Source organism: Dermochelys coriacea, chromosome 10, assembly GCF_009764565.3.
Source record: "Dermochelys coriacea isolate rDerCor1 chromosome 10, rDerCor1.pri.v4, whole genome shotgun sequence".
NCBI lineage: Eukaryota > Metazoa > Chordata > Testudines > Dermochelyidae > Dermochelys > Dermochelys coriacea.
The window spans coordinates 73,634,610-73,661,068 of NC_050077.1; the positions used below are offsets into that span (position 1 = coordinate 73,634,610).

At 46.1% G+C, this 26,459-nt stretch overlaps 1 protein-coding gene and 2 long non-coding RNA genes across 4 annotated transcripts in view; 2 read left to right on the top strand and 1 right to left on the bottom strand.

The window, feature by feature from the left end:
* Positions 1-100: 100 nt before the first annotated feature.
* On the bottom strand, positions 101-16,586 carry LOC122456116. 2 transcript variants are annotated; one of them, XR_006274795.1, is made up of 3 exons: positions 16,459-16,586; positions 2,723-2,811; positions 101-1,879 (listed from the first exon to the last, which is right to left on the bottom strand). It is a non-coding gene; the product is annotated as an uncharacterized LOC122456116 (long non-coding RNA). The 2 variants fall into 2 exon arrangements; XR_006274796.1 differs by having other exon boundaries at positions 101-2,382.
* On the top strand, positions 835-11,238 carry LOC122456117. The gene is made up of 3 exons (XR_006274797.1): positions 835-906; positions 10,859-11,010; positions 11,118-11,238. It is a non-coding gene; the product is annotated as an uncharacterized LOC122456117 (long non-coding RNA).
* Positions 16,171-26,459, top strand: part of ST8SIA2 (ST8 alpha-N-acetyl-neuraminide alpha-2,8-sialyltransferase 2) — a 54,877-nt gene continuing 44,588 nt past the window's right edge. Inside the window, exon 1 of the mRNA XM_038419442.2 lies at positions 16,171-16,518. Coding sequence (XP_038275370.1) covers positions 16,418-16,518 — 101 coding nt within the window. The 5' untranslated portion in view covers positions 16,171-16,417. The remainder of the gene's footprint in view (positions 16,519-26,459) is intronic.

A 26,459-nucleotide genomic window follows, 5' to 3' on the forward strand; every position in this document is an offset into this window, starting at 1 on the left:
CTTTCGTGAGCTACAGCATCCGATGAAGCATCCGATGAAGTGAGCTGTAGCTCACGAAAGCTTATGCTCTAATAAATTTGTTAGTCTCTAAGGTGCCACAAGTACTCCTTTTCTTTTCGTTAAATTCATAGTGACTCTTTAATGTTTATGAAACATTTTGAAGGTGAAAACATTAATTGTTAATTATTAAAATAAAAGACAAACTCTCTGGGCCTCTTGGAACTGACAGTAAAATCACTGCCTAGATTGATTTATCACTGTGAAAAGAGACATGAGCATGAACACACCAAAAGGGGGTGGGTGAAACTAATTAGATCTTCCCATCCTGGGAGATATTTCCCACTTTTTTTTTTCAAACTGAAAATGTATGCAGGAAAGGATTAATTCTGGAGCCAGAATATTATAATAATGAGAGCCGGAGAAGGGATAGTTAGGTGCTCATATACCATAGTGCTTCATGAACTGGTGTTGGGGTTGGTCCTGCTTTGAGCAGGGGGTTGGACTAGATGACCTCCTGAGGTCTCTTCCAACCCTGATATTCTATGATTAGATTAGATTAGATGAAATAATCTCTTGAAAGCAAACCAGGTGGCACCTTTGTGATACAAGGCATCCACAAAAAGCCAAATCCAGCCTTTGGCAGGTACTTTGGGAGTTGAGTCTATTCATATCTAGACTGAATCTGGTCCAAAAAGTTTGAATTAGAGATGGGTCTGGACAGATCAAAGAACATCATGATCACCCACACCTCCCTTAACTTTCTTCCAAATCCCAAACTGAACCTATCTTTTCTCTCCTTGCTATTTCCAGGAAGTTCCATGGTACAACAAGAGAGGCTGTTCTCAAGTGATTTTCCCACCTAACTTTCCATGCCAAGATGACAAAACCCATCCAGAGACCTTTCAGGTATTTGCTGCATCTAAACATTTTGAAAGTCTCCCATAACTCCTGTGGTTTAAATCGCACAATTCCCAGAGTGGAAAGAGTGTGATGTAGTGTTATGGAGCACCAGAAGACTGGACCCTCTCCTGTGCAGGTCCCCAAGATGTGCTAAAACAGCAATGCTTGCACAGTCAAGTATTGTGTGTTTTTATTACATCTTTACAATGTTTTCATTATGTGCTTTTATTCTGTTGTTCTAAGCTGCTATAATGAAAGCTGGAACGATAAAAGTTGATTGATCACTATATTTCCATGAATAAATGGAAGGATTTTTTTCCACTAGGAATGCGTGAACCTCAGAAGGTTCAAGAGTTTGATTGAATGCCAAGTCCAGGCATCAAATCCAGCTCCAGTGTAAACCTGCTGAGGTCAAGACCTTTACATTGATTTTTCTGAGTACTTGTCAAGTTTTTGGGACATCGAGTTTGCAAAACTGGACTGGAAATCTGGTGAGAAGGTCTACGTGCGATCTAGTGGTTTGTTTCATCCAAGCTTTTTTGTTAGCTTGGTATTATATGGGTTCCCATGTCCTGAAATTCTAAAAACTAAAGGAGTTTTTATTTTAAAAATGCCATAGTTGACTTCAGTGGGAGTTTTGGGTGCACAGGGAAAGCAGGGTCAGGCCCTTAGATAAGGATGTACTGTTTATAGTTGAAGTCAAAGTAATTGTAATGGGTAGATTCCCTAGTTCTTCTTCAAGTGCTGATTTTTGTGTGTGTAACACTGTGGAGTATGCATGAGCTCCTTGCATCTGAGACCATAGGATTCTTGTTTGCAATGTCCATTGGTCGGGCCTGTGTTCTTCTCCTCCTCCTCATGCTCCAAACCAAGGGCCTAAAGGGATGATGTGAACAGCCCCCCTCTCCCATTCATCCTATACTGCCGCATGGTCTGAATCAGAACCCTCCAGCATCCCAAGCTGATCCTGTCTTCAAACCTGCAAATATTGTAAATAGAGTTATTATTAGTTAGATTTAGCTCTAGTTTTCCTAGAATTAATTTCTAATTAGAATGTGAGAATTTCCCTTCCTTTCCTCTTCCTTCCCAATACAGGACAGAGATTATGCCCCTACTCCTTTCCAGGCATCAATGACCACGAACAGTGCCTTTATTGCTTGGGAGAAGCCCATTTTTCATGGAGTGTACCATTTGCTGCTCTTTTCCCAGCCTCACCCAGCAATCACAGGAGTTCAGGCTTAGGAAACATCTCATGGATTGTGCAATGAGGCCTCAGTCTAATCCAAGGCAGGCCAAACCTGTTCTTCGGGCAGAGATGTTGAGAAGTGCTCCTCCTAGCACCATGACAAATTCCTCTCTCTTCCCTCTTTAGGGACTGCTCTCATGATACTCATCCAAGAGGTGGATTCCCTTTTCTGATGCAGAGCCGTAGATCTGGTGCCATATCAACATCAAGGAAAGGGTTTTCATTCCAAATACTTCCTGATCACCAAGAAAAAAGGGAAGATGGAGACCCATCCTGAATCTTCAGCAACTCAATGTCTTTATCTGCAAATTGAGGATTTGGATGGTCACCCTGGCATTAATAATCCCATCCCTAGACAGAGACACTTGATTCATAACTCTCGACATGAAGGATGCCTATTTTGACATAGACATTCATCCCTCCCACTGGAGGTTCTTCAGGTTGTCATAAGTCCCAGCAACTACCAATACAGGGTACTTCCCTTCAGACTAGTAACTGTACCCAGTGTGTTTGCAAAAATATTCTCAGTAGTTCGCAGCACATGTTCATCACAATGGCTTGACAGTCTTTACATACCTAGATTATTGGGTTTTGATGGGCAGGTCCTGGCTGGAAGTTCTGACCCCAACGAAACCGCTGCTCAATCTTCTGGCAACACTTGGCATCTGTGTGAATACAGAAAAGTCTGTCCTGACTCCAACACAAATTATACAATCCATATGAGTGACTCTGGATTCTATCAGAGCAAAAACTTGTCTTCCCGTAGGCAGATTCCAATAGATGAACAATCTAATCAATCAAGTCAGGAAGAATCTAAAGACATCAGTTAATTCCTTCCTTATCCTTTTAGGGCACACGGCATCATGCGCCTATGCAACACCTTTCGCAAGGCTTCTCTCCCATATCCGCTAGCTTGGCTTTGAACAGTTTATGCACCAAGAAAAGACAGCATAGACAAATTAGTAATGATTTCCTCCAATGTGAAGGATCCCCTAACTTGGTGGGCAAACAAGGAAAGTTTGTGTGGGAGTTCACTTCCTTCTTCCACACCTGAGAGACCCTTAATCACAGATGCATCACTATGAGGTTGGAGTACCCCCCTGGATGAACACAGATAACTAGACTCTTTGGGAGGCCAGAATGCAAATAAACCTGTCAGTGCTGAGAGCTGTCCGGGAAGCCTGAACGGCGCTACACCAGTGCAAGCCCCAAATACAGATGTGGAGCTGCAGCTCTGGTGTAATATAGGGCTGGCATTGGTGTGGCTTACTCTAGTTTGAAACTAGGGTGAGCAATTCTGGTATAATGTGTTTACACTGGTGGCTAGGTACACCAGAGCAACAACAGTACAATATCTCCAGTATAACATGCCCTCCTATAGGAGAAATGGGAGTTTAGCCCCTCACAGGATTGGTCCCTTAACTTCTTGGTGAATATATCTGTGCAGTTAGTACAGTCTGCTTCTCCATCCAGCTTCAATAGAAATTTCCAGGCTAAAGAAGTCTTATCTGCCACTGATGACATTAAACATTGATTTTTGCCTTTCTTGTACTGTGTCTTCAACTCATCCTCTGTAATTCTTCCTTCACTGGGCCCCAGACCATGCTCCAGAGACTGCAATTCATTGTGAGATGCCTCTGCCAGGGCTCTTGTGCCTAATAGAGTCTTTTCCCCAGATAGTTTAGAGATGTCTATAAAGTCGATGAGCATCAGTGTCCAAAATTCCACAGGGAGGCCCACAAGTGGGTTGGACAGAACACCAAAAGGGCATGAGATGATGTGTGCATCAGGAGGGGAGATGCCAGAGCTTTTTAGGAAGTAGGTAACAAAGATCTGGATTTCTTAGCAGACTCACAGTTGTGATTTATTCATAGAAAGAAGGAAGGGAAATCTTTCTGCTTCCCCACACTAAAATTCTCTGTTCCCTGGCTTTAGTCATGAACCTCCCAAGCAGGAGATATATATCTCCACCCTCCATAGAGTATTCTGCAGCTTGTGTTATTGTTTGCTAAATATATTATGGCACATTGTTTACCTTACTCTGCAGCCTCAAGATCTTTCTGCCATTTCTCTGGTCTAGGAATTTCATAAATAAATCACTAGGTCAGGAAGTCTCCCTCTTTCTCCCTCTCACACCCTCCCCTCTGTATTTGTACAGATCATTTAAACCTGCCATGAATGCTACTTTTGATTGCTCCCTTCTGATGGTATCTCTGTATACTAGGCTTAATCCAACAGAAGATTGATCATTCATACTCCTGACCACAAAGAACCCTAGTGATCTAATACCATAGTACAATCAGATTTAGATGTTACCTGAATTTAAGTTTGTTTCCCTGGTAATGTAGACATCTAAACCTACAGACCAGGTGTTCAGAGGAGTGGGTTTTCAGGGGCTCAGTACCATGGCAGAGCCAGATATTCAAAATGATCTCAGCTCCCATTTAGGCACCTGAATGACAGCAGGATTTTCAAAAGTACCCAGTCCCAACTGCTCCCATTGTGACTTACATGCATCCAACATACTGAACTCTTTTGAAAATCTGGCCAAAAGTGACTGTTCTCAGGTCTCCCACTTAGTCCTTCTCAAGACTAAACATGGCCAGTTTTTTTTTAATCTTTCCTTATAGGTCAAGTTTTCTCACCTGCTTTTCAACACAGCCATAAAGAGTGATTGAGTTTCTGCCAAGTTCAGGACAAGATGAACTACTGGAATCTTTCTAGTAGAGAAAGACCAGAATCAGAACTTCAAATCCAAAAATACCCCTGAACTGTAGGGGTTTTGAAACTCAGCTATAAACATCATGATTAGGGTTTATTACAATATCAGGCCAAAGAGGAATATCACATCCTAACAGCTCTGAACTGGGCTGAGGACAAAATCCAGGTCTGAATTTTGTATCTGAAGCCCTTCTATGTTAACTAGTCACTTTAAAGCTATCAGTGTAAAGGAGAAATAATAACCTGTTGGGGCTTATATTGTGCAAAGTGCTATTAAATTTGAATCACTGCAGGTTGACTATAGAAAATATAAGTGTTACACACACACACACACACACACTCTCCAGTCCGATTAATTGAAAATATGGTCTTGTTTAGCCCAATTTCATTATAGTGCAAGTTACCAATATGTTATTGCTCTTATGAATGAGTTTTACTTCTAAATCAGCAGGCTGGCCCACTGAATGTGTACAACTCCATGCCTGCGCGAGCCATAGTCACACCTCCAGTTGTAACACAGGCTTTGACTACCCTACCAAGTTTTGTCAACAAAACTTAATGTCGACGCCCAAAAGTCAACCAAACAAAAATTGCCAAAGGGTGTTCACACTTGCTCCCTCTGTCGACAGATCATGTCCACATTGTGGAAACCATCATCAACAGGGTGAGCAATGCATTGTGGGTTTGTACCCCGCAGTGCAGTGCTGTGGGAAGGTGGAGCTGATCACTGCGCATCTTGGGAGGATTCCCTCCCAGTTCTCCCACAGCCTCCGCAGCAGCATCATGAGGAGCTCTGGAAGCTCTCCGTGCTGAGGAATGTCAAAGCAGTTCAGTAGTCTCTCCACCCGCTCTCCCTGCGACAGCAATCTGCCTGCCGCTGCCTTCCTAGTGCAGGGCAAAACACGGGCATTCCAATGATTTTCTCTTTGTTCCCCAAACGGAGCAGCACCTTCAGCTGTCAGATATTTCCCGCAGCTTTGAAAGGGGAGGGGCGCATGCCTGCAGAGATCAAAACACTGAGCAGAGCAATCAGGGCAGGCATTGTGGGATACTGGTGGAAGCCAGTTCTGTCGACAAAACAAACAGCAGTGTCTACACTGGCTCTTTGTCAACAATAAAGGGAGGGGAAAAGAAAAGAGTCTCTCATTGGGGAGGGGGGGGAGTTTTTTGTCGCCGACACCAGGCGTTTTTCCCGACAAAAGTCTCATTGCAGTGTGTACGCTCTCACTGTTTCGTCACCAAAAGGCAGTTTTTGGCCACAAAACTTGGTAGTATAGACAAAGCCATAGACAAGAATAAGGCTGAAGTGTGTAGGCTCAGGGTAAGCAGGGAATAGAACAGGTAACTCCTGTGCTTTTTCTACAGCAACATGATCTATGAAAGGTTTCAGAGTAGCAGCCGTGTTAGTCTGTATTCGCAAAAAGAAAAGGAGTACTTGTGGCACCTTAGAGACTAACAAATTTATTAGAGCATAAGCTTTCGTGAGCTACAGCTCACTTCATCGGATGCATTTGGTGGAAAAAACAGAGGAGAGATTTATATACACACACACACAGAGAACATGAAACAATGGGTTTATCATGCACACTGTAAGGAGAGTGATCACTTAAGATAAGCCATCACCAACAGCAGGGGGGGGAAAGGAGGAAAACCTTTCATGGTGACAAGCAGGTAGGCTAATTCCAGCAGTTAACAAGAATATCAGAGGAACAGTGGGGGGTGGGGTGGGAGGGAGAAATACCATGGGGAAATAGTTTTACTTTGTGTAATGACTCATCCATTCCCAGTCTCTATTCAAGCCTAAGTTAATTGTATCCAGTTTGCAAATTAATTCCAACTCAGCAGTCTCTCGTTGGAGTCTGTTTTTGAAGCTTTTTTGTTGAAGTATAGCCACTCTTAGGTCTGTGATCGAGTGACCAGAGAGATTGAAGTGTTCTCCACCTGGTTTTTGAATGTTATAATTCTTGACGTCTGATTTGTGTCCATTCATTCTTTTACGTAGAGACTGTCCAGTTTGGCCAATGTACATGGCAGAGGGGGCATTGCTGGCACATGATGGCATATATCACATTGGTAGATGCGCAGGTGAACGAGCCTCTGATAGTGTGGCTGATGTGATTAGGCCCTATGATGGTATCCCCTGAATAGATATGTGGACAGAGTTGGCAACGGGCTTTGTTGCAAGGATAGGTTCCTGGGTTAGTGGTTCTGTTGTGTGGTGTGTGGTTGCTGGTGAGTATTGCTTCAGATTGGGGGGCTGTCTGTAAGCAAGGACTGGTCTGTCTCCCAAGATCTGAGAGAGTGATGGCTCGTCCTTCAGGATAGGTTGTAGATCCTTGATGATGCGTTGGAGAGGTTTTAGTTGGGGGCTGAAGGTGATGGCTAGTGGCGTTCTGTTGTTTTCTTTGTTGGGCCTGTCCTGTAGTAGGTGACTTCTGGGTACTCTTCTGGCTCTGTCAATCTGTTTCTTCACTTCAGCAGGTGGGTATTGTAGTTGTAGGAATGCATGATAGAGATCTTGTAGGTGTTTGTCTCTGTCTGAGGGGTTGGAGCAAATGCGGTTATATCGTAGCGCTTGGCTGTAGACCATGGATCGAGTGGTATGATCTGGATGAAAGCTAGAGGCATGTAGGTAGGAATAGCGGTCAGTAGGTTTCCGATATAGGGTGGTGTTTATGTGACCATCGCTTATTAGCACCGTAGTGTCCAGGAAGTGGATCTCTTGTGTGGACTGGTCTAGGCTGAGGTTGATGATGGGATGGAAATTGTTGAAATCATGGTGGAATTCATCAAAGGCTTCTTTTCCATGGGTCCAGATGATGAAGATGTCATCAATGTAGCACAAGTAGAGTAGGGGCATTAGGGGACGAGAGCTGAGGAAGCGTTGTTCTAACTCAGCCATAAAAATGTTGGCATCCTGTGGGGCCATGCGGGTACCCATCGCAGTGCCGCTGATTTGAAGGTATACATTGTCACCAAATGTGAAATAGTTATGGGTCAGGACAAAGTCACAAAGTTCTGCCACCAGGTTAGCCGTGACAGTATCGGGGATACTGTTCCTGGTATCCATCTTTGTAGTCCATCTTTGTGTGGAATGTTGGTGTAGAGGCTTCTACATCCATAGTGGCTAGGATGGTGTTTTTAGGAAGATCACCAATGGACTGTAGTTTCCTCAGGAAATCGGTGGTGTCTCGAAAATAGCTGGGAGTGCTGGTAACGAAGGGCCTGAGGAGGGAGTCTACATAGCCAGACAATCCTGCTGTCAGGGTGCCAATGCCTGAGATGATGGGGCGTCCAGGATTTCCAGGTTTATGGATCTTGGGTAGCAGATAGAATACCCCAGGTCGGGGCTCCAGGGGTGTGTCTGTGCGGATTTGTTCTTGTGCTTTTTCAGGGAGTTTCTTGAGCAAATGCTGTAGTTTCTTTTGGTAACTCTCAGTGGGATCAGAGGGTAATGGCTTGTAGAAAGTGGTGTTGGAGAGCTGCCTAGTAGCCTCTTGTTCATACTCCGACCTATTCATGATGACGACAGCACCTCCTTTGTCAGCCTTTTTGATTATGATGTCAGAGTTGTTTCTGAGGCTGTGGATGGCACTGTGTTCTGCATGGCTGAGGTTATGGGGTAAGCGATGCTGCTTTTCCACAATTTCAGCTTGTGCACGTCGGCGGAAGCAGTCTATGTAGAAATCCAGGCTGCTGTTTCGACCTTCAGGAGGAGTCCACCCAGAATCCTTCTTTTTGTAGTGTTGGCAGGAAGGTCTCTGTGGGTTAATATGTTGGTCAGAGGTGTGTTGGAAATATTCCTTGAGTCTGAGACGTCGAAAATAGGCTTCTAGGTCACCACAGAACTGTATCATGTTTGTGGGGGTGGAGGGGCAAAAGGAGAGGCCCCGAGATAGGACAGATTCTTCTGCTGGGCTAAGAGTATAGTTGGATAGATTAACAATATTGCTGGGTGGGTTACGGGAACCATTGTTGTGGCCCCTTGTGGCATATAGTAGTTTAGATAGCTTAGTGTCCTTTTTCTTTTGTAGAGAATCAAAGTGTGTTTTGTAAATGGCTTGTCTAGTTTTTGTAAAGTCCAGCCACGAGGAAGTTTGTGTGGAAGGTTGGTTCTTTATGAGAGTATCCAGTTTTGAGAGCTCATTCTTAATCTTTCCCTGTTTGCTGTAGAGGATGTTGATCAGGTGGTTCTGCAGTTTCCTTGAGAGTGTGTGGCACAAGCTGTCAGCATAGTCTGTGTGGTATGTAGATTGTAATGGATTTTTTACCTTCAGTCCTTTCGGTATGATGTCCATCTGTTTGCATTTGGAGAGGAAGATGATGTCTGTCTGTATCTGTGCGAGTTTTTTCATGAAGTTGACAGATTTCCACTCTATACGGCTAAATTCAGTGCCTTGCATAATCACAGGTTTCAGAGTAGCAGCCTTGTTAGTCTGTATTCGCAAAAAGAAAAGGAGTACTTGTGGCACCTTAGAGACTAACAAATTCATTAATGACAAATTCATTAATAACAAATTCCCCCTGCTGTTGGTGATGGCTTATCTTAAGTGATCACGCTCCTTACAGTGTGTATGATAAACCCATTGTTTCATGTTCTCTGTGTGTGTGTATATAAATCTCTCCTCTGTTTTTTCCACCAAATGCATCCGATGAAGTGAGCTGTAGCTCACGAAAGCTTATGCTCTAATAAATTTGTTAGTCTCTAAGGTGCCACAAGTACTCCTTTTCTTTTTATGATCTATGAAAGACTCCTTTGTTTGTTTGTTTGTTTGGCTCTATGTAAGGAAAATTTGCAAGTGCAAATTTCTATGGAACTCTTTGACTGCTTCCATGAGCCTGTGGAGCTGACACTGGGTTTGAACTTAGTGGATTTGCTCCCTTTGGCTGTGGAGGTTTACAAGGGTCGATGAAAACGCAGCAAGAACCAACATTCTTTAAAGTTAAAGCCTCCTCCCGCTTGTTTCCTTCTCTTTCTCACTGCCTTGGGCACCTCTGTGACCCTGTGCTCATCAAGCATGATCAAAACATTCCCAAGTTCATGGCCCCCCTGAGAGAATGCTCCCCACCCGCTACACACACACACTGCCATCTCGTGGTTTGATAATCCACCAAAGCTTTACAGCAATAAAGAGAGGCAATGCAAATCTGGGGATTTCAGCCAAATGCCATTAACGCTGCATTTAAAAATTTGACATCTGACAGTACTGAGATATGTTCCACCTTCCCAAATTGGAGGTACCCTGTTAGAGATGCACAAACTGCCAGGCTATAATGGATTGGGTACAGTGCCAGCTGTGCAGATGCATTTGGAAATATCACTACATTAGCAAAAGTCTCAGATAACAGGAGGTATAATTGTCACATGTTTTCTACCTTTTCAATTTTTTGTGCATGTCTAATTGAGGGGGAGGAGGAAGGACCTTATCTCTTGTGACTAATGGTGGCACAACTGAAAAAATTGTTTCTGTTACCAGGTGGAAAGCTTTTCACATGCAAATTGTCAATATCATTGCAACATAGTGTTTTTATTCATCTAAAACAGTTTATCTGGCCAGAAAAAAAATAATAAAAAGAAAGATTATTCTTGTTTTATATCAAACATTTCAGTCTGACAATAGTGAGTTGTACACAATGAAATGTTGGGATGGATCACCCCATTTTGTAATTTCCTATGGGAAAGAAAAAACAAAGGAGAATAATGGACAATTATCTGTTTTGGACATTCATGCCAAACAACAGTCAAGTGGCTGTTTATGCAGGCTTTTTGTTTTCTCTTTTTCCCCATCAGAGAAATTGGTACATTTTTATAGTTGTGTATTTTGTTGTCTCTTCATTGTTTACAATTCCCTCTCAGAAGCTGGGAAAATCATGTCACATTCCCTACTGATTCTGTCCTTTGCTATTGATTTTTACTTCCAGAAAATCCTAATAGAGCTTGAAATTAATACAATTTAATTTTGTGCTCTCCATTTATTTTGTGCCAATGAGGATCTTCGCTGCAGTTGCACAGCTCTAGGTATAGAGAATATGGCAGAGCTCGACTCCTGAGGACAATAAACATTGGGAAGAGGAGTACATTGATACTTTACACTCTCCATCCCAAGACCGTGAGGATCATTTGCTCCAGCCCAGTGAACCAGGTATAAACATTTCTCTCTTGGATGGTTCATCCAAAAATGGAATTTAGAGGACCAGATCCTAAACTGGAATAAATCAGCCCTATTCCATTGATTTTAACCTACATCAGATTACCCCAACTGAGAATCTGGCTCGATATGTCTTGCCTCTTAAGTGAAGAACACACTTCTAGACCCATGAGCCAAGTCATCCAATGATCTCAAAGCACTTTGCAAGCACCACAGTATCTCTGTGAGGTAGGTAAGTGTTGTTTTGCATATAGTTAAACTGAGGCACAGTTTGAGTGACTTTGTCCAAAGTCAAACAGATCCGGGAAAAGAACCGAGGTGTCCTGGTTCGCAGTGCCTTGTTCTGCTCACTGGAGGGCTGCTTAGACATGATTAGGTGTAGATCCATTCACCAACCAAAAATGCAATGGATTCTTTCTGCATCGATGAAGTGAGCTGTAGCTCACGAAAGCTTATGCTCAAATAAATTTGTTAGTCTCTAAGGTGCCACAAGTACTCCTTTTCTTTTTGCGGATGCAGTCTAACATGGCTGCAATTCTGCAAGAGTGGGGTTTATGCAGAAGTGGGCTCTGCTATGTATGACAAGAGCCTTCAGGAGAAGATTGGGGACACTGAACTTTGCCAAATCTGCATTGCTGCTTCCTGATAATGAACTTGCTGAGGAAGAACAGACACTTCCTGGCCTGTGGGAGATGTTTCACTTTTTCAGGAGGCCTGAGGCTTTCACTGGAGGAAGCGCCTGTAGGCAGGTTATAGTGTTGATAATGAGGCTATGAAAGGTTGTGGCCCTGGTTAATATAGGCTTCCATTTGTCATGCCTGTTTGTCGTGTCACCACACTGTTTAGCTGTATAAAATGGACTGTAAACTTTGTTCACTTGGGACTGACAGCTATGATAAAGGTTATGTAAATTTTACAGCTTTGCAAATTTGAAGGAGAAAAGTCTCACTGCACAAGGACTTATCATTCATCATATCGCAGAAGATACTATTAGATCATTTTGTCTGTCCCTCCCCTGCCAGTTCAGGATGCCACTGCTTGGCTTAATGGTGCCTCCTGCTCAAGTTAAAGACTTGGTTTTAAATATGTAAAACTTCTGCGCTCTCTCTACATATCTGTGTCTTTCATATCTACATTCTAAATCCACCATCTCTCCTCAAGTTGTTGTTTAATATCTGCATTCTAAATCCACCTCCTCAAGTTGTGGATTGCACCCTCAGCAAGTTTGCAAATGACACTAACCTGGGAGGAGTGGTAGATAAGCTGGAGGGTAGGGATAAGATACAAAGGAACCTAGACAAATTAGAGGATTGGGCCAAAAAAAATCTGATGAGGTTCAACAAGGACAAGTGCAGAGTCCTGCACTTAGGACGGAAGAATCCCATGCACCGCTACAGACTAGGAACCGAGCGGCTAGGCAGCAGTTTTGCAGAAAAGGATGTAGGGGCTAGAGTGGACAAGAAGCTGGATATGAGTCAACAGTGTGCCCTTGTTGCCAAGAAGGCTAACGGCATTTTGGGCTATATAAGTAGGAGCAATGCCAGCAGTGTGACTAAGAGCTGCAGAATCAGGCCCATTGTTTGTGATGCACTTTGGGATAAATAGCATATTATCAAAACAGGGTGTGTTAAACCCAAATCTTGCACCATCCTTTATGGGAGAGTCTCAGACTCCTCTAGAAGGACTGTGTGCAAGCTGAAATATATTGTACTATGGTCTGTATCTGTTATACTGATTTTGTGCCTATATTCAAGGCTGCTGTACTAGACACTTAGATGGAAAGTGATGCAGTAAGTTCCCCAGATTTATGTCACAGAGCTGCATGGAGTTATGTAACATTATGTGACTATGTTAATCAGTTACAAAACAAGTCAGTAAATTGCCTGATTCCTTAACCCATGGGAATCCAGGGAGCCAGACACCATCCTTCACCCAGGACATTGGCTCCCCCTCCAATACTGGATCCAATTCAAGGTTCTGGTCCTCATAGCCAATGCCTGATCACCTATAGAAGGTCTTTCCCTCTGCAGGGTTCCAAGAACACTCCATCAATAGGCATGAGGCAGATGATGGCACCAAGAGCAAGATTCTGCAGAGTTCTCTGTGAAAGCACCTAACTATGGAGCTCTCTGGTATAGGACATCAAACTCAACTCATGGTGTGCCTCCTTCAGGGCCTGATCTTGTTTCCATTGCAGTCAATAGCAGGGCTCCCATAGACAGACTTAATGGCAAGTGGATCAAGACCCAGAGCAGGCATCTATTTACACAAGTCTCTCCTTAGCAGAAGGGATGACTCTCCAGCCAACAAGCCCCATTTCCTAATAAAGTCCTCACCCGGACAGACAAACAGCCTATGGAGTATGACTCCTGCCATAGGCAGAGCATAGAGTCCTGCCCTCCTGCTCAGACCGCTCTGAGGCTGTTCTGATATTTAGCCAATGTGGCTGGCACACTCTAAACAGAAGGACCAGACTGAAGGGACTGAAGCACCATCTGGGGTGGAGCAGGCAGGGACCCTGAGGAGCACAGCTTCTGTACCACTAGATTCACATAGCAGGGAAAAGTGCCGATTGTGTGGTGTTCCCAAGAGTCACAGGATGAGAGCACCACTCCTCTTCCTCCTCGGAATCCCAGATGCCAGCCGTCACACTATCCAGCCTCCCTCTCAAAGCCCTTCTTCACCACACGCGCTACAGCCTGCTCGTGAGACTGGCCATACTGCCCATTTCCTGTGGAGCCTCAAGATGCAGTGGGCAGAGAAGCTGAGGAAATGGAAATTGGAAGGAAAACAAGCCTTTTTTTCTGGATTGCTGCAGAGGGGAAATTATGGAGCTATTTCCACTACCACAACATCTTACAAAACCCAAATCTCTGGCTATGCTCCATTCTGAATACTGTATACAGACTCTAAATCTACTGGATATGCTCTAGTATATACAGAGACACAGTGTAATTGTACTGGACTGGCCTATGCTGTATTTTAACCTATAAATGCACAGTGCTTGATGGTTTGTTTCCCCTATTTACAATTATATTATATTTCAAAAACCCAGCTCCCACAGGAGGCTATGAAAGGGCATCAGGTACAAAAGACCCCCGCCCCTCTTTCATATTGGCATCTAGTACTAGGAGAACACACCATATTCCCCTGGCTACCCACAAAAAATTGTGCCACTTTAACTATAGTAGTTATATTGGTACAACTCTCCACATGCACTCAGTGTGGGTGCAGTTATAGTGGTAGACGTATTTTATCAGTGTATCTTAGTCCCATATAACTGCATCCACATCTGGATTTGTACCAGAATATCTCTAATAATAAAAAATCACACCCCTACTCGACATAGCTATATCTGTACAAAATTGAGTGTAGAATAGAAAATGGCAGTTCTCCGAGTGGCCCATTTAATAGCCCTGTTTTGCTTAATAGTCCTCCTATTCAGGCTAAAGATGCTGTTTTAAATATGTAAGCAATTAGTCTCTCTCCCTCCCTCCCCCTCCCATCCCATCTGTGCCTCTCCTATCTGCTGCATTATAATCCATTGCATACCTCTCCAGTTTGGTGGCATGTATAACACCAGATAGTTCACTGTTCTGTCCAGCAACCTTTAGATCAATTGCAACAAGCCTGGGTTTGGATACAGCAGGCCAGCTTAGCCTTGGCTAACCCCATTGCATTATTGGCCCTTTATCTCCATGGCAGGATCCATCCTGGAATCATAGCCTCATCGATGATAGGGCTGGAAGGCAAGAACCTCCTGGATCATTCTCTGGTCCAACCTCTCCTCCTTTTTCCCTCCTCCCACCCCGTCACACACACACACACCATCACAACCCTACCTGTGAAAGAAATTGCAGCTCTAACCCCAGCAGCCATTTCTCTCCAGCATAGAAACTAAGATTCTGGTTGTAACTTGCAGCAAGTTATTGGGGCTAGGAGTGTGACAGGTCTCTGGGAAGTAAGGCTATTGTGTGCCTTTGCTGGTAAACACAATGGGCCAAATTAATCCCTGATGTAACTCTAGTGAGAGTTTCAGAGTAGCAGCCGTGTTAGTCTGTATTCGCAAAAAGAAAAGGAGTACTTGTGGCACCTTAGAGACTAACACATTTATTAGAGCATAAGCTTTCATGAGCTACATCGGATGAAGTGAGCTGTAGCTCACGAAAGCTTATGCTCTAATAAATTTGTTAGTCTCTAAGGTGCCACAAGTTCTCCTTTTCTTCTAGTGAGAGTGAGTCACAGCAGGACAATAATTTATTATTACAAAAGCAGCATCACAATTTTCAAATACTTATTTTCCTCATGTTATATATTAATACTAATAAGGAATGTTAATAATTAATCTTATATTATTTATTTTTATATCGTGCTTTTTATCCCAAAGGACCCCATTTAATACATTATACAAGAGGGGGAAAGGTACAATCACTACTGTAAAAAATGTGATTATAATAATCGCCATTATTAATAGTATATTTTGTCCGTAGAGGGACAAAGCTGCCACCAGTTGGCACTCCCTCCAATACATGCATAAGCAACTGACCTGCAAAAATTCCTCCAGCACCTATATTTACGTGTGCAGATTGTGTACACAGGAAGGCTGGTGCACACATCATTTTGTACGTGCAAAATACTTCCATGGGCATTTTTGCCAGTACAAATCTAGAGGGCTTGTCTATAAAATTTGGACCCCTGTGCAATGGGGTGCTGGTCCATGACACATAGTGCCTTTCTTCTGAGGATCTCCTAGCACTTAGCAGACATTAATAAATGAAGGTTCACCACGCCCCCCCCCCGGCAGGGGTAAGTTTTAACCATACTAAGTCCATCTTCTGCACATGGTAGATCTCACATGGGTCCGTAAGGAGAGGCCAGAGGTTCTGCCTATGCCAGGGTATAGCACCCCGGATGTCATGAGAGGAGTGTGCCCAGTGCTGGCAATGGATCTGCCCCACACTTGAGAAGGGGGGGATGTTACAAAGCATTTGCCTCTGCCCACCTGCCCTTCTTTGTCTGTGTGAGGTGAGTGCAGGCAGGAGCGGCTGTCCCCAGGTGCTGGTCTGTGTGTCAGACAAACTTTGAGGGGGGAGGGACGGAGGGAGGAGGGGGATACATTTCCCAGTCTCTGTCTCCTTCCCTCCCTCCCTCTCTCAGTGTCAGGGAGGGTAGAAAAAGCGCTCTCCTGCTCCCTTGCAAAGAGGGGACCGGGCTCTGCCAGCAGCCCCGGCCCACCCCAGGGCTGCGGGGAAGGGCGAAGAAGGAGCGAACCCGGCGAGTCGGGCAGGGGCTGGGGGCGTTTCTCGGGCGAGCCCCCGAGCTGCTGGCCCTGCCGGGGGGCTCCGCCCAGGACCCCAGCGCGGCTCCCCAGCCAGCCGCCCCCCGGCCCCGGCCAGGAGCCATGCAGCTGCCGTGCCGGAGCTGGGCGCTGGCGCTGCTCACCCTGCTCGTGGGCTTCCTCATCTTCGCGGACATCTCGGAGCTCGAGGAGGAGGAGACCGGGTAAAGCAGCCCCGCGCCCTGCCCCGCCGCCCGCCGCCGGGGAGCGGGCTCCGGGACGGGCGCTCGGGAGGCACGGGTGGGCGCTGGGCTGCTGGCGGGGGGCCGACTGCCCGGCGGAAAGGGGGTGCTCCGTGCTGGAGGGGACAGGGTGCCGGGGTGGGTGCTGGGGGAGGAGAGGGGTACCAGGGTGGGTGGTGGGGGAGGAGAGGGGTGCCAGGGTGGGTGCTGGGGGAGGGTCTGGGGGGAGGAGAGGGGTGCCAGGGTGGGTCCTGGGGGAGGAGAGGGGTGCCAGGGTGGGTGCTGGGGCTGGGTCTGGGGGGGAGGAGAGGGGTGCCGGGGTGGGTGGTGGGTGCTGTGGGGAGGAGAGAGGTGGATGCTGGGGGAGGAGAGGGGTGCCAGGGTGGGTGTGGGGGTGGGTGCTGGGTGCTGGGGGAGGAGAGGGGTGCCAGGGTGGGTGTGGGGGTGGGTGCTGGGTGCTGGGGGAGGAGAGGGGCGCTGGGGGTGGGTGCCGGGGAGAGGAGATGATGGAGCGGAGAGGAAGGAGGGGCGGGGGGTTCAGGCGAGTTTCTTTGTCTGGCTCTCCGGGTCTGTCGCCTTTGGCGATGTGGGAAGGGGCGTGTTTCGCTCTCTCCTCTCGGGGACGAGCATTGAGCAAGTGGGGAACGAGGGTCTCTGAGAGGCGAACAGGGGGTGCGGGGAGCAGGAACCGGCCCGACTAGGGATGAGGGACGCCGGCACCGGTCCCTGTCCCGGTCCCGGTCCCGGCGGGATGGGGAGCAGGTAGGTCCCGATGTGATGGGAGGAGCAGATGCCGGGCCGGGTGGGGAGAGCGGTGGCAGGGACCGGTCCAGATGGGGACTGGGAACTCGTACTGCTCGGGGTGGAGATGCGGGGAGCCGGTACCGGTCCGGATGGGATGGGATGGGAGTGGAGAGAGCCCAGTCTGAAATGTGCAGGGGTTTCCACGAGGTGGGGCTGGGGTTCTGTGATTAACTGCCTGTGCGCCCCCCCGCCCGCCCCCAGCCCCTGTCCCCAGCTCCCCCTTCTGCTGCGCTTGGCCCTCCCTGCTCCCCGGATCCGTCTGTGTCTTGCTCCGAAGGCTCCTCCCTCTTCTACTCCAGCCCCAGGCTGAGCCACGCCTCGCAGCTACCTGCGGTGGGGCTGGGGACCCTGCCAGGTGGCCGCTGGGCATGACTCCATCCCATAAGAACCTACTCCTAGGGGCCGCTTGGCATTAAAAGGCCAAGCATTCTATAGGGGCACAGAGTGGGGATGGAGGGGGCACGTTATAAAGAGCGCGGGATTTCTGTTAACCTGCGGAACTCACCGCTGCAGGCAGCATGGAGGCAAAAGATCTGACGTTTCTATGAATCAGAGCCGGGCTAACACCATCCAGGTTAAAACGACAAGGGTCCCCTCACTCCTGTTAAGAGCAGGGAAAGATTTCCCCTCCTCCTTCCCAGCACAATGAGTGCCTAGCACACAGCTGGCACCATAAAATAAATTCATTAATCCTCTTCATGGTTTTATTATTACATTATTCTGGGTGCATTTCCTGGTGCTGAGGGCAGGAGGGGTTACAGAGGGCAATAACTTTCCTTTGAATCACCAAGAGACAGGGACACTGACCTAGGTGGACTATTGCTCTAGTCTGGTTTGGCAGCTCTTATGAAATAATAAAGCTGTTGAAATGTATTTAAAAGGTGGCTTCACTTCCCTGCCCCGTTCCCATCAGTCAGACAGCTCTAATCCCACTCCTCTTTTTCCTCTCCCCTTGTCTTTCTCCACCTCTCCTCTTCCCTCTCTCCCAGCTTCTACCCCCTTGGAGTTGTCTCTTTCACGCTTGCATGCACCTCTGCAGAAAACCATTTTACAGAGTTTACTGATCAGTCATCATTTTCATTAGGGATTCCCTATTTCCCCACCCACCCACAGAGACCTCATTGTTATGTACATTTGGATGAAAACTGGACGCGTGTTACTGAAGGATCCGTATCCCCAGTCTGTAGCATGTGAGTTTCTGGCTGTGGCGAGGAGGACAGACCCTCAAAGGAGGGGTTGCCTATGAATCCAGGTGCAAAAGAGGCAGCCAGGTCCAGAATAACAACCAGCCTGTTGGAACACAATGGTTTATAGATCGTAAGAAGAGATCAGGGGCTTTGTAATGGACGGTGGAGCCTTACACCTCCAGTTCAAATCCCACCCAGGTTGGCAGTGACTGTATCAGGTGGTGGCCGCTCTGAAATGTGTTTGCTGGGCTCCGTTCAGTTGTTCGTATACAACTAAACACATCACCTAACCGGACACTCTGCCTGCCCACTTGTTGGTGGCCTCTGCAAGGAGGCCAAGGACTGAATGGCCCTTGGAGGTTCAGCTGCACAGTTGTCCTTATTCTGTAAACACTACAGGGCAGGAACCGGCTCTTTGTTATATGTTTGTACAGTGCCTTGTGCAAAGAGGTCCTGATCCCTGATTGGGGCCTCGAGATGCTACCACAATACAATAAATAGGAATAATAATCTACTCAGGGGGTGCCTCCTTGTTAGGGTTAAGGGACATTGGTGGGGCAATGGAGCCAAGTTGCTACTGTCTTTTCTGCAACTGTTCTGGGGATATAATCTTGGCTTTTGGATTCAGGGCTGTGTGATTCCAGCATCTTTTGGAGACACTATGGATATTTCTACATTTCAATTAAACACCCACGCCTGGCCCATGTCAACTGGCTCTGGCTTGCAGGGTTTGGGCTATGGGGCTGTTTAATTATGGTGTAGACCAGTTCTCATCTGGGAATCGTGACCCTTCTGGGGAGTCACGAGGTTATTTCATGGGGGTTGTGAGGTGTTAGCCTCCACCCCCAAACCTCGCTTCGCCTCCAGCGTTTACAGTAGGGTTAAATATTTAAAAATGTGTTTTTAATTTAGAATGGGGATCATGCTCAGAGGCTTGCTGTGTGAAAGGGGTCACCAGTACAAAAGTTTGAGAACCACTGGTGTAAACATTCAGGCTTGGGAGGAGGCGCCCTTGAGGAGGGAGGGTCCCAGAGCCTAAGCTTGAATGTCTACACAGCAATTAAACAGCCCCATAGCCTGAGCCCCACAAGCCTGAGTCAGCTGACGTGGGCCAGCCACAGGTGTTTAATTGCAGTGTAGATATACCTTAAATGCATATGAACAGGAGAGAGTAGCTTCATAATGCACAAAAGAGAAGGGGGACAACATAGAGAAAAGAAAAGGAGTACTTGTGGCACCTTAGAGACTAACAAATTTATTAGAGCATAAGCTTTCGTGAGCTACAGCTCACTTCATCGGATGCATTTGGTGGAAAAAACAGAGGGGAGATTGATATACACACACAGAGAACATGAAACAATGGGTTTATCATACACACTGTAAGGAGCGTGATCACTTAAGATAAGCCATCACCAGCAGCGGGGTGGGGGGGGGGAGGAGGAAAACCTTTGACAAGCAAGGTAGGCTATTTCCAGCAGTTAACAAGAATATCTGAGGAACAGTGGCGGGTGGGGAGGGGAGTGGGGTGGGGGTGAGAAATAACATGGGGAAATAGTTTTACTTTGTGTAATGACTCATCCATTCCCAGTCTCTATTCAAGCCTAAATTAATTGTATCCAGTTTGCAAATTAATTCCAATTCAGCAGTCTCTTGTTGGAGTCTGTTTTTGAAGCTTTTTTGTTGAAGGATAGCCACTCTTAGGTCTGTAATTGAGTGACCAGAGAGATTAAAGTGTTCTCCAACTGGTTTTTGAATAGGAGTACTTGTGGCACCTTAGAGACTAACAAATTTATTAGAGCATAAGCTTTCGTGAGCTACAGCTCACTTCATCGGATGAAGTGAGCTGTAGCTCACGAAAGCTTATGCTCTAATAAATTTGTTAGTCTCTAAGGTGCCACAAGTACTCCTTTTCTTTTTGTGAATACAGACTAACACGGCTGCTACTCTGAAACCTGGTTTTTGAATGTTATAATTCTTGACATCTGATTTGTGTCCATTCATTCTTTTACGTAGAGACTGTCCAGTTTGAACAATGTACATGGCAGAGGGGCATTGCTGGCACATGATGGCATATATCACATTGGTAGATGCTCAGGTGAACGAGCCTCTGATAGTGTGGCTGATATGATTAGGTCCTATGATGGTGTCCCCTGAATAGATATGTGGACAGAGTTGGGAAGGGGCTTTGTTGCAAGGATAGGTTCCTGGGTTAGTGGTTCTGTTGTGTGGTGTGTGGTTGCTGGTGAGTATTTGCTTCAGACTGGGGGGGCTGTCCGTAAGCAAGGACTGGTCTGTCTCCCAAGATCTGTGAGAGTGATGGGTCGTCCTTCAGGATAGGTTGTAGATCCTTGATGATGCGTTGGAGAAGTTTTAGTTGGGGGTTGAAGGTGATGGCTAGTGGCGTTCTGTTATTTTCTTTGTTGGGCCTGTCCTGTAGTAGGTGACTTCTGGGTACTCTTCTGGCTCTGTCAATCTGTTTCTTCACTTCAGCAGGTGGGTATTGTAGTTGTAGGAATTCATGATAGAGATCTTGTAGGTGTTTGTCTCTGTCTGAGGGGTTGGAGCAAATGCGGTTATATCGTAGAGCTTGGCTGTAGACAATGGATCGTGTGGTATGATCTGGATGAAAGCTAGAGGCATGTAGGTAGGAATAGCGGTCAGTAGGTTTCCGATATAGGGTGGTGTTTATGTGACTATCGCTTATTAGCACCGTAGTGTATAGGAAGTGGATCTCTTGTGTGGACTGGTCCCGGCTGAGGTTGATGGTGGGATGGAAATTGTTGAAATCATGGTGGAATTCATCAAAGGCTTCTTTTCCATGGGTCCAGATGATGAAGATGTCATCAATGTAGCGCAAGTAGAGTAGGGGCATTAGGGGACGAGAGTTGAGGAAGCGTTGTTCTAAGTCAGCCATAAAAATGTTGGCATACTGTGGAGCCATGCGGATACCCATCGCAGTGCTGCTGATTTGAAGGTGAGGTATACATTGGGTATACATTGTCCCCAAATGTGAAATAGTTATGGGTGAGGACAAAGTCACAAAGTTCAGCCACGAGGTTTGCCGTGACATTATCGGGGATACTGTTCCTGACGGCTTGTAGTCCATCTTTGTGTGGAATGTTGGTGTAGAGGGCTTCTACATCCATAGTGGCTAGGATGGTGTTTTTAGGAAGATCACCAATGGACTGTAGTTTCCTCAGGAGGTCAGTGGTGTCTCGAAGATAGCTGGGAGTGCTGGTAACGTAGGGCCTGAGGAGGGAGTCTACATAGCCAGACAATCCTGCTGTCAGGGTGCCAATGCCTGAGATGATGGGGCATCCAGGATTTCCAGGTTTATGGATCTTGGGTAGCAGATAGAATACCCCAGGTCGGGTTTCTAGGGGTGTGTCTGTGCGGATTTGTTCTTGTGCTTTTTCAGGGAGTTTCTTGAGCAAATGCTGTAGTTTCTTTTGGTAACTCTCAGTGGGATCAGAGGGTAATGGCTTGTAGAAAGTGGTGTTGGAGAGCTGCCTAGTAGCCTCTTGTTCATACTCCGACCTATTCATGATGACGACAGCACCTCCTTTGTCAGCCTTTTTGATTATGATGTCAGAGTTGTTTCTGAGGCTGTGGATGGCATTGTGTTCTGCATGGTTGAGGTTATGGGGCAAGCGATGCTGCTTTTCCACAATTTCAGCTTGTGCACGTCGGTGGAAGCACTCCATGAAGAAGTCCAGTCTGCGGTTTCGACCTTCAGGAGGAGTCCACCCAGAATCCTTCTTTTTGTAGTGTTGGTAGGAAGGTCTCTGTGGGTTAATATGTTGGTCAGAGGTGTGTTGGAAATATTCCTTGAGTCGGAGACTTCAAAAATAGGATTCTAGGTCACCACAGAACCGTATCATGTTCGTGGGGGTGGAGGGGCAAAAGGAGAGGCCCCGAGATAGGACAGATTCTTCCGCTGGGCTAAGAGTATAGTTGGATAGATTAACAATATTGCCGGGTGGGTTACGGGAACCACTGTTGTGCCCCTTGTGGCATGTAGTAGTTTAGATAGCTTAGTGTCCTTTTTCTTTTGTAGAGAAGCAAAGTGTATGTTGTAAATGGCTTGTCTAGTTTTTGTAAAGTCCAGCCAGATCATACCACACGATCCATTGTCTACAGCCAAGCTCTACGATATAACCGCATTTGCTCCAAACCCTCAGACAGAGACAAACACCTACAAGATCTCTATCATGCATTCCTACAACTACAATACCCACCTGCTGAAGTGAAGAACCAGATTGACAGAGCCAGAAGAGTACCCAGAAGTCACCTACTACAGGACAGGCCCAACAAAGAAAATAACAGAACGCCACTAGCCATCACCTTCAGCCCCCAACTAAAACCTCCCCAACGCATCATCAAGGATCTACAACCTATCCTGAAGGACGACCCATCACTCTCACAGATCTTGGGAGACAGACCAGTCCTTGCTTACGGACAGCCCCCCCAGTCTGAAGCAAATACTCACCAGCAACCACACACCACACAACAGAACCACCAACCCAGGAACCTATCCTTGCAACAAAGCCCCTTCCCAACTCTGTCCACATATCTATTCAGGGGACACCATCATAGGGCCTAATCACATCAGCCACACTATCAGAGGCTCATTCACCTGCGCATCTACCAATGTGATATATGCCATCATGTGCCAGCAATGCCCCTCTGCCATGTACATTGTTCAAACTGGACAGTCTCTACGTAAAAGAATGAATGTACACAAATCAGACATCAAGAATTATAACATTCAAAAACCAGTCGGAGAACACTTCAATCTCTCTGGTCACTCGATTACAGACCTGAGGGTGGCTATCCTTCAACAAAAAAGCTTCAAAAACAGACTCCAACGAGAGACTGCTGAATTGGAATTAATTTGCAAACTGGATACAATTAATTTAGGCTTGAATAGAGACTGGGAATGGATGAGTCATTACACAAAGTAAAACTATTTCCCCATGTTATTTCTCACCCCCACCCCAACCCACTCCCCACCCCCCACTGTTCTTCAGATATTCTTGTTAACTGCTGGAAATATCCTACCTTGCTTGTCACCATGAAAGGTTTTCCTCCTCTCCCCCTCCCCCCGCTGGTGATGGCTTATCTTAAGTGATCACTCTCCTTACAGTGTGTATGATAAACCCATTGTTTCATGTTCTCTGTGTGTGTATATCAATCTCCCCTCTGTTTTCTCCACCAAATGCATCCGATGAAGTGAGCTGTAGCTCACGAAAGCTTATGCTCTAATAAATTTGTTAGTCTCTAAGGTGCCACAAGTACTCCTTTTCTTTTTGCGAATACAGACTAACACGGCTGCTACTCTGAAACCTGTCAACATAGAGAAACAGATCTTTTCAAAGTTTTCCAACAGTTCTTAATGTATCTTTGAGAGCAAAGTTTCAGAGTAGCAGCCGTGTTAGTCTGTATTCACAAAAAGAAAAGGAGTACTTGTGGCACCTTAGAGACTAACAAATTTATTTGAGCATAAGCTTTCGTGAGCTACAGCTCACTTCAAAGTTGCTCTAAATTAGAGATGGCAGGAAGCTGGATTTGTATCCAGATCTGCATTTCAGCCCCCCAAATTCAAGAATGCTCAGATCCCAGGTTATGTTTCAGCCCCCCTCCTCTGCTCTCAATCCTCTCCTTTCTCTTTGTTCAGCTTTCTTGGCCTATTGAAATGAAAGCACAGTCTGTCATGTGTCCTCTGGAAGGACCAAGTAACCAACTGGGGCTGGGACTCAGGGCTGGCTCTATTCCCCTCATGTCTTTCCTTGGCTCAGACATGCCCCTTGATTATTTTAAGGAGAAGAACAGCTTGCCCGCTTTTACACATGCCCTTCCCCCCAGCTCTGGTGTTGGGCTCTGGGGCCATGCATCCTGTCCAGAAGAAGATGGCTCAGATGTGAAGGGGGTTGGGTGAGTGGGGAACAACCTGCTTTTCTCACCCTCAAACACTGGGAAGTCTCAAGCACCCCAATAAAAGCATGAATGCATAAAATGCTCATTAAATGCAAAGTGAAGGGTGTGAATATAATTGGCCAGGTGTCAAAAACAATCAGGCTGTTTCCAAGGACAATAAGTCCTCAGCATCACAGTCTAAAGAGTGAGAGCTAAGGAGCAGGGGTGGCTGTAGCTACTGAAGTGTGACAGATGTTTCAGGGAAAGCCAGTCATTTAGTTTGTTTGTTTCTCAAGCAATCCTTCTTGCTGCTCCACGTATTATTAGCCACCCCACTTTGCTCCAGATGGGGGCAAGCTGAGGCAAAGAATTAAAACAGAGGGAGTTGGTGCCAGCTTTAGAATTCAAGAACTACTCACTGCCAGGGCTGTGCTCTGCCCACCAGCCCATCCCTCTCTTTCTGTTCCGCGTGGCCTGTGTACTGTTTTTGTAGCAGTATAACTATGTCCATTAGGGGTGGGATTTGTGCCAACAAGTTATATTGGTTCAACCCCTACTGTGGACACTAGATCATCTATTTAGTGAGTTATAATAGTTTCCCTTCTTGTAGGTGAATAAGCTATGCCTTTATAGTGGTATATCAGTGTCCACATTGGCTATACGGGCATAGTAAAAGAAGTGTGGGTAGGCAAGTCCATTCACCTCTCTCTGGTATGTTGCACTGGCATTTCGAATGACATTGATACTTAGTTTTCAAAGACTCGCCTGATTCCAGGCTATGGGAACTTTAATCTCATGGAGACTTCCTCTGCGTAGGTCCCTCTGTGGTGTGTCCTTTGTTTCCCCTGAAATACTCAGAGCAAAGTTCCCTTGTAAGGCTTCCCTCTAGAACACACCCTGGGGAAGCTGTGTCATGAGCGTGGCTGTTTTCTTATTCACCTTAGCCAGTGTAGCGTAATGGAAAATAATTGCCCTGCCCTTCTGCCTCTCACTGCAGGGAGAGACAAAGGCTGCAGTGACTGGTGGAATAATTATTGTCAGTTACTGAGAGTAAAAATGTGGTTCTCTTTGTGAAGTTTAAAGGGACAGTGTCCCCTAGCAAGTTCTACAGGGATACCTCCCTGCCCTGATTATCCGTCACAGCCATTAAGGGAGCCCGTACACTTGCTGTCACCAGGTGACTTCGTCAATAAGCCATCCTGGTGCACACTTGACATTGAAAAGGAGTACTTGTGGCACCTTAGAGACTAACAAATTTATTAGAGCATAAGCTTTCGTGAGCTACAGCTCACTTCATCGGATCACGAAAGCTTATGCTCTAATAAATTTGTTAGTCTCTAAGGTGCCACAAGTACTCCTTTTCTTTTTGCGAATACAGACTAACACGGCTGCTACTCTGAAACTTGACATTGAGTCATGCTTACTATGTATTAACGCTTTCTCTGCTGGACTAAACTGCATGCCTCTCAGCCTCCGTTCTAGAGAAAATATCTACTGCTTTTTCAAATGAATGGTATTGCCAGTGATTTTTGGCCAGCTTGGAAAACTGGAGATGGCACGCTACCCTTTGCTAGTGTGGCTTAAAAGTCCCATTGAATCCCTCACTTCATCTGGATGTGCACAGAATCATAGAATCATAGAATATCAGGGTTGGAAGGGACCCCAGAAGGTCATCTAGTCCAACCCCCTGCTCAAAGCAGGACCAAGTCCCAGTTAAATCATCCCAGCTAGGGCTTTGTCAAGCCTGACCTTAAAAACCTCTAAGGAAGGAGATTCTACCACCTCCCTAGGTAACGCATTCCAGTGTTTCACCACCCTCTTAGTGAAAAAGTTTTTCCTAATATCCAATCTAAACCTCCCCCATTGCAACTTGAGACCATTACTCCTCGTTCTGTCATCTGCTACCATTGAGAACAGTCTAGAGCCATCCTCTTTGAAACCCCCTTTCAGGTAGTTGAAAGCAGCTATCAAATCCCCCCTCATTCTTCTCTTCTGCAGACTAAACAATCCCAGCTC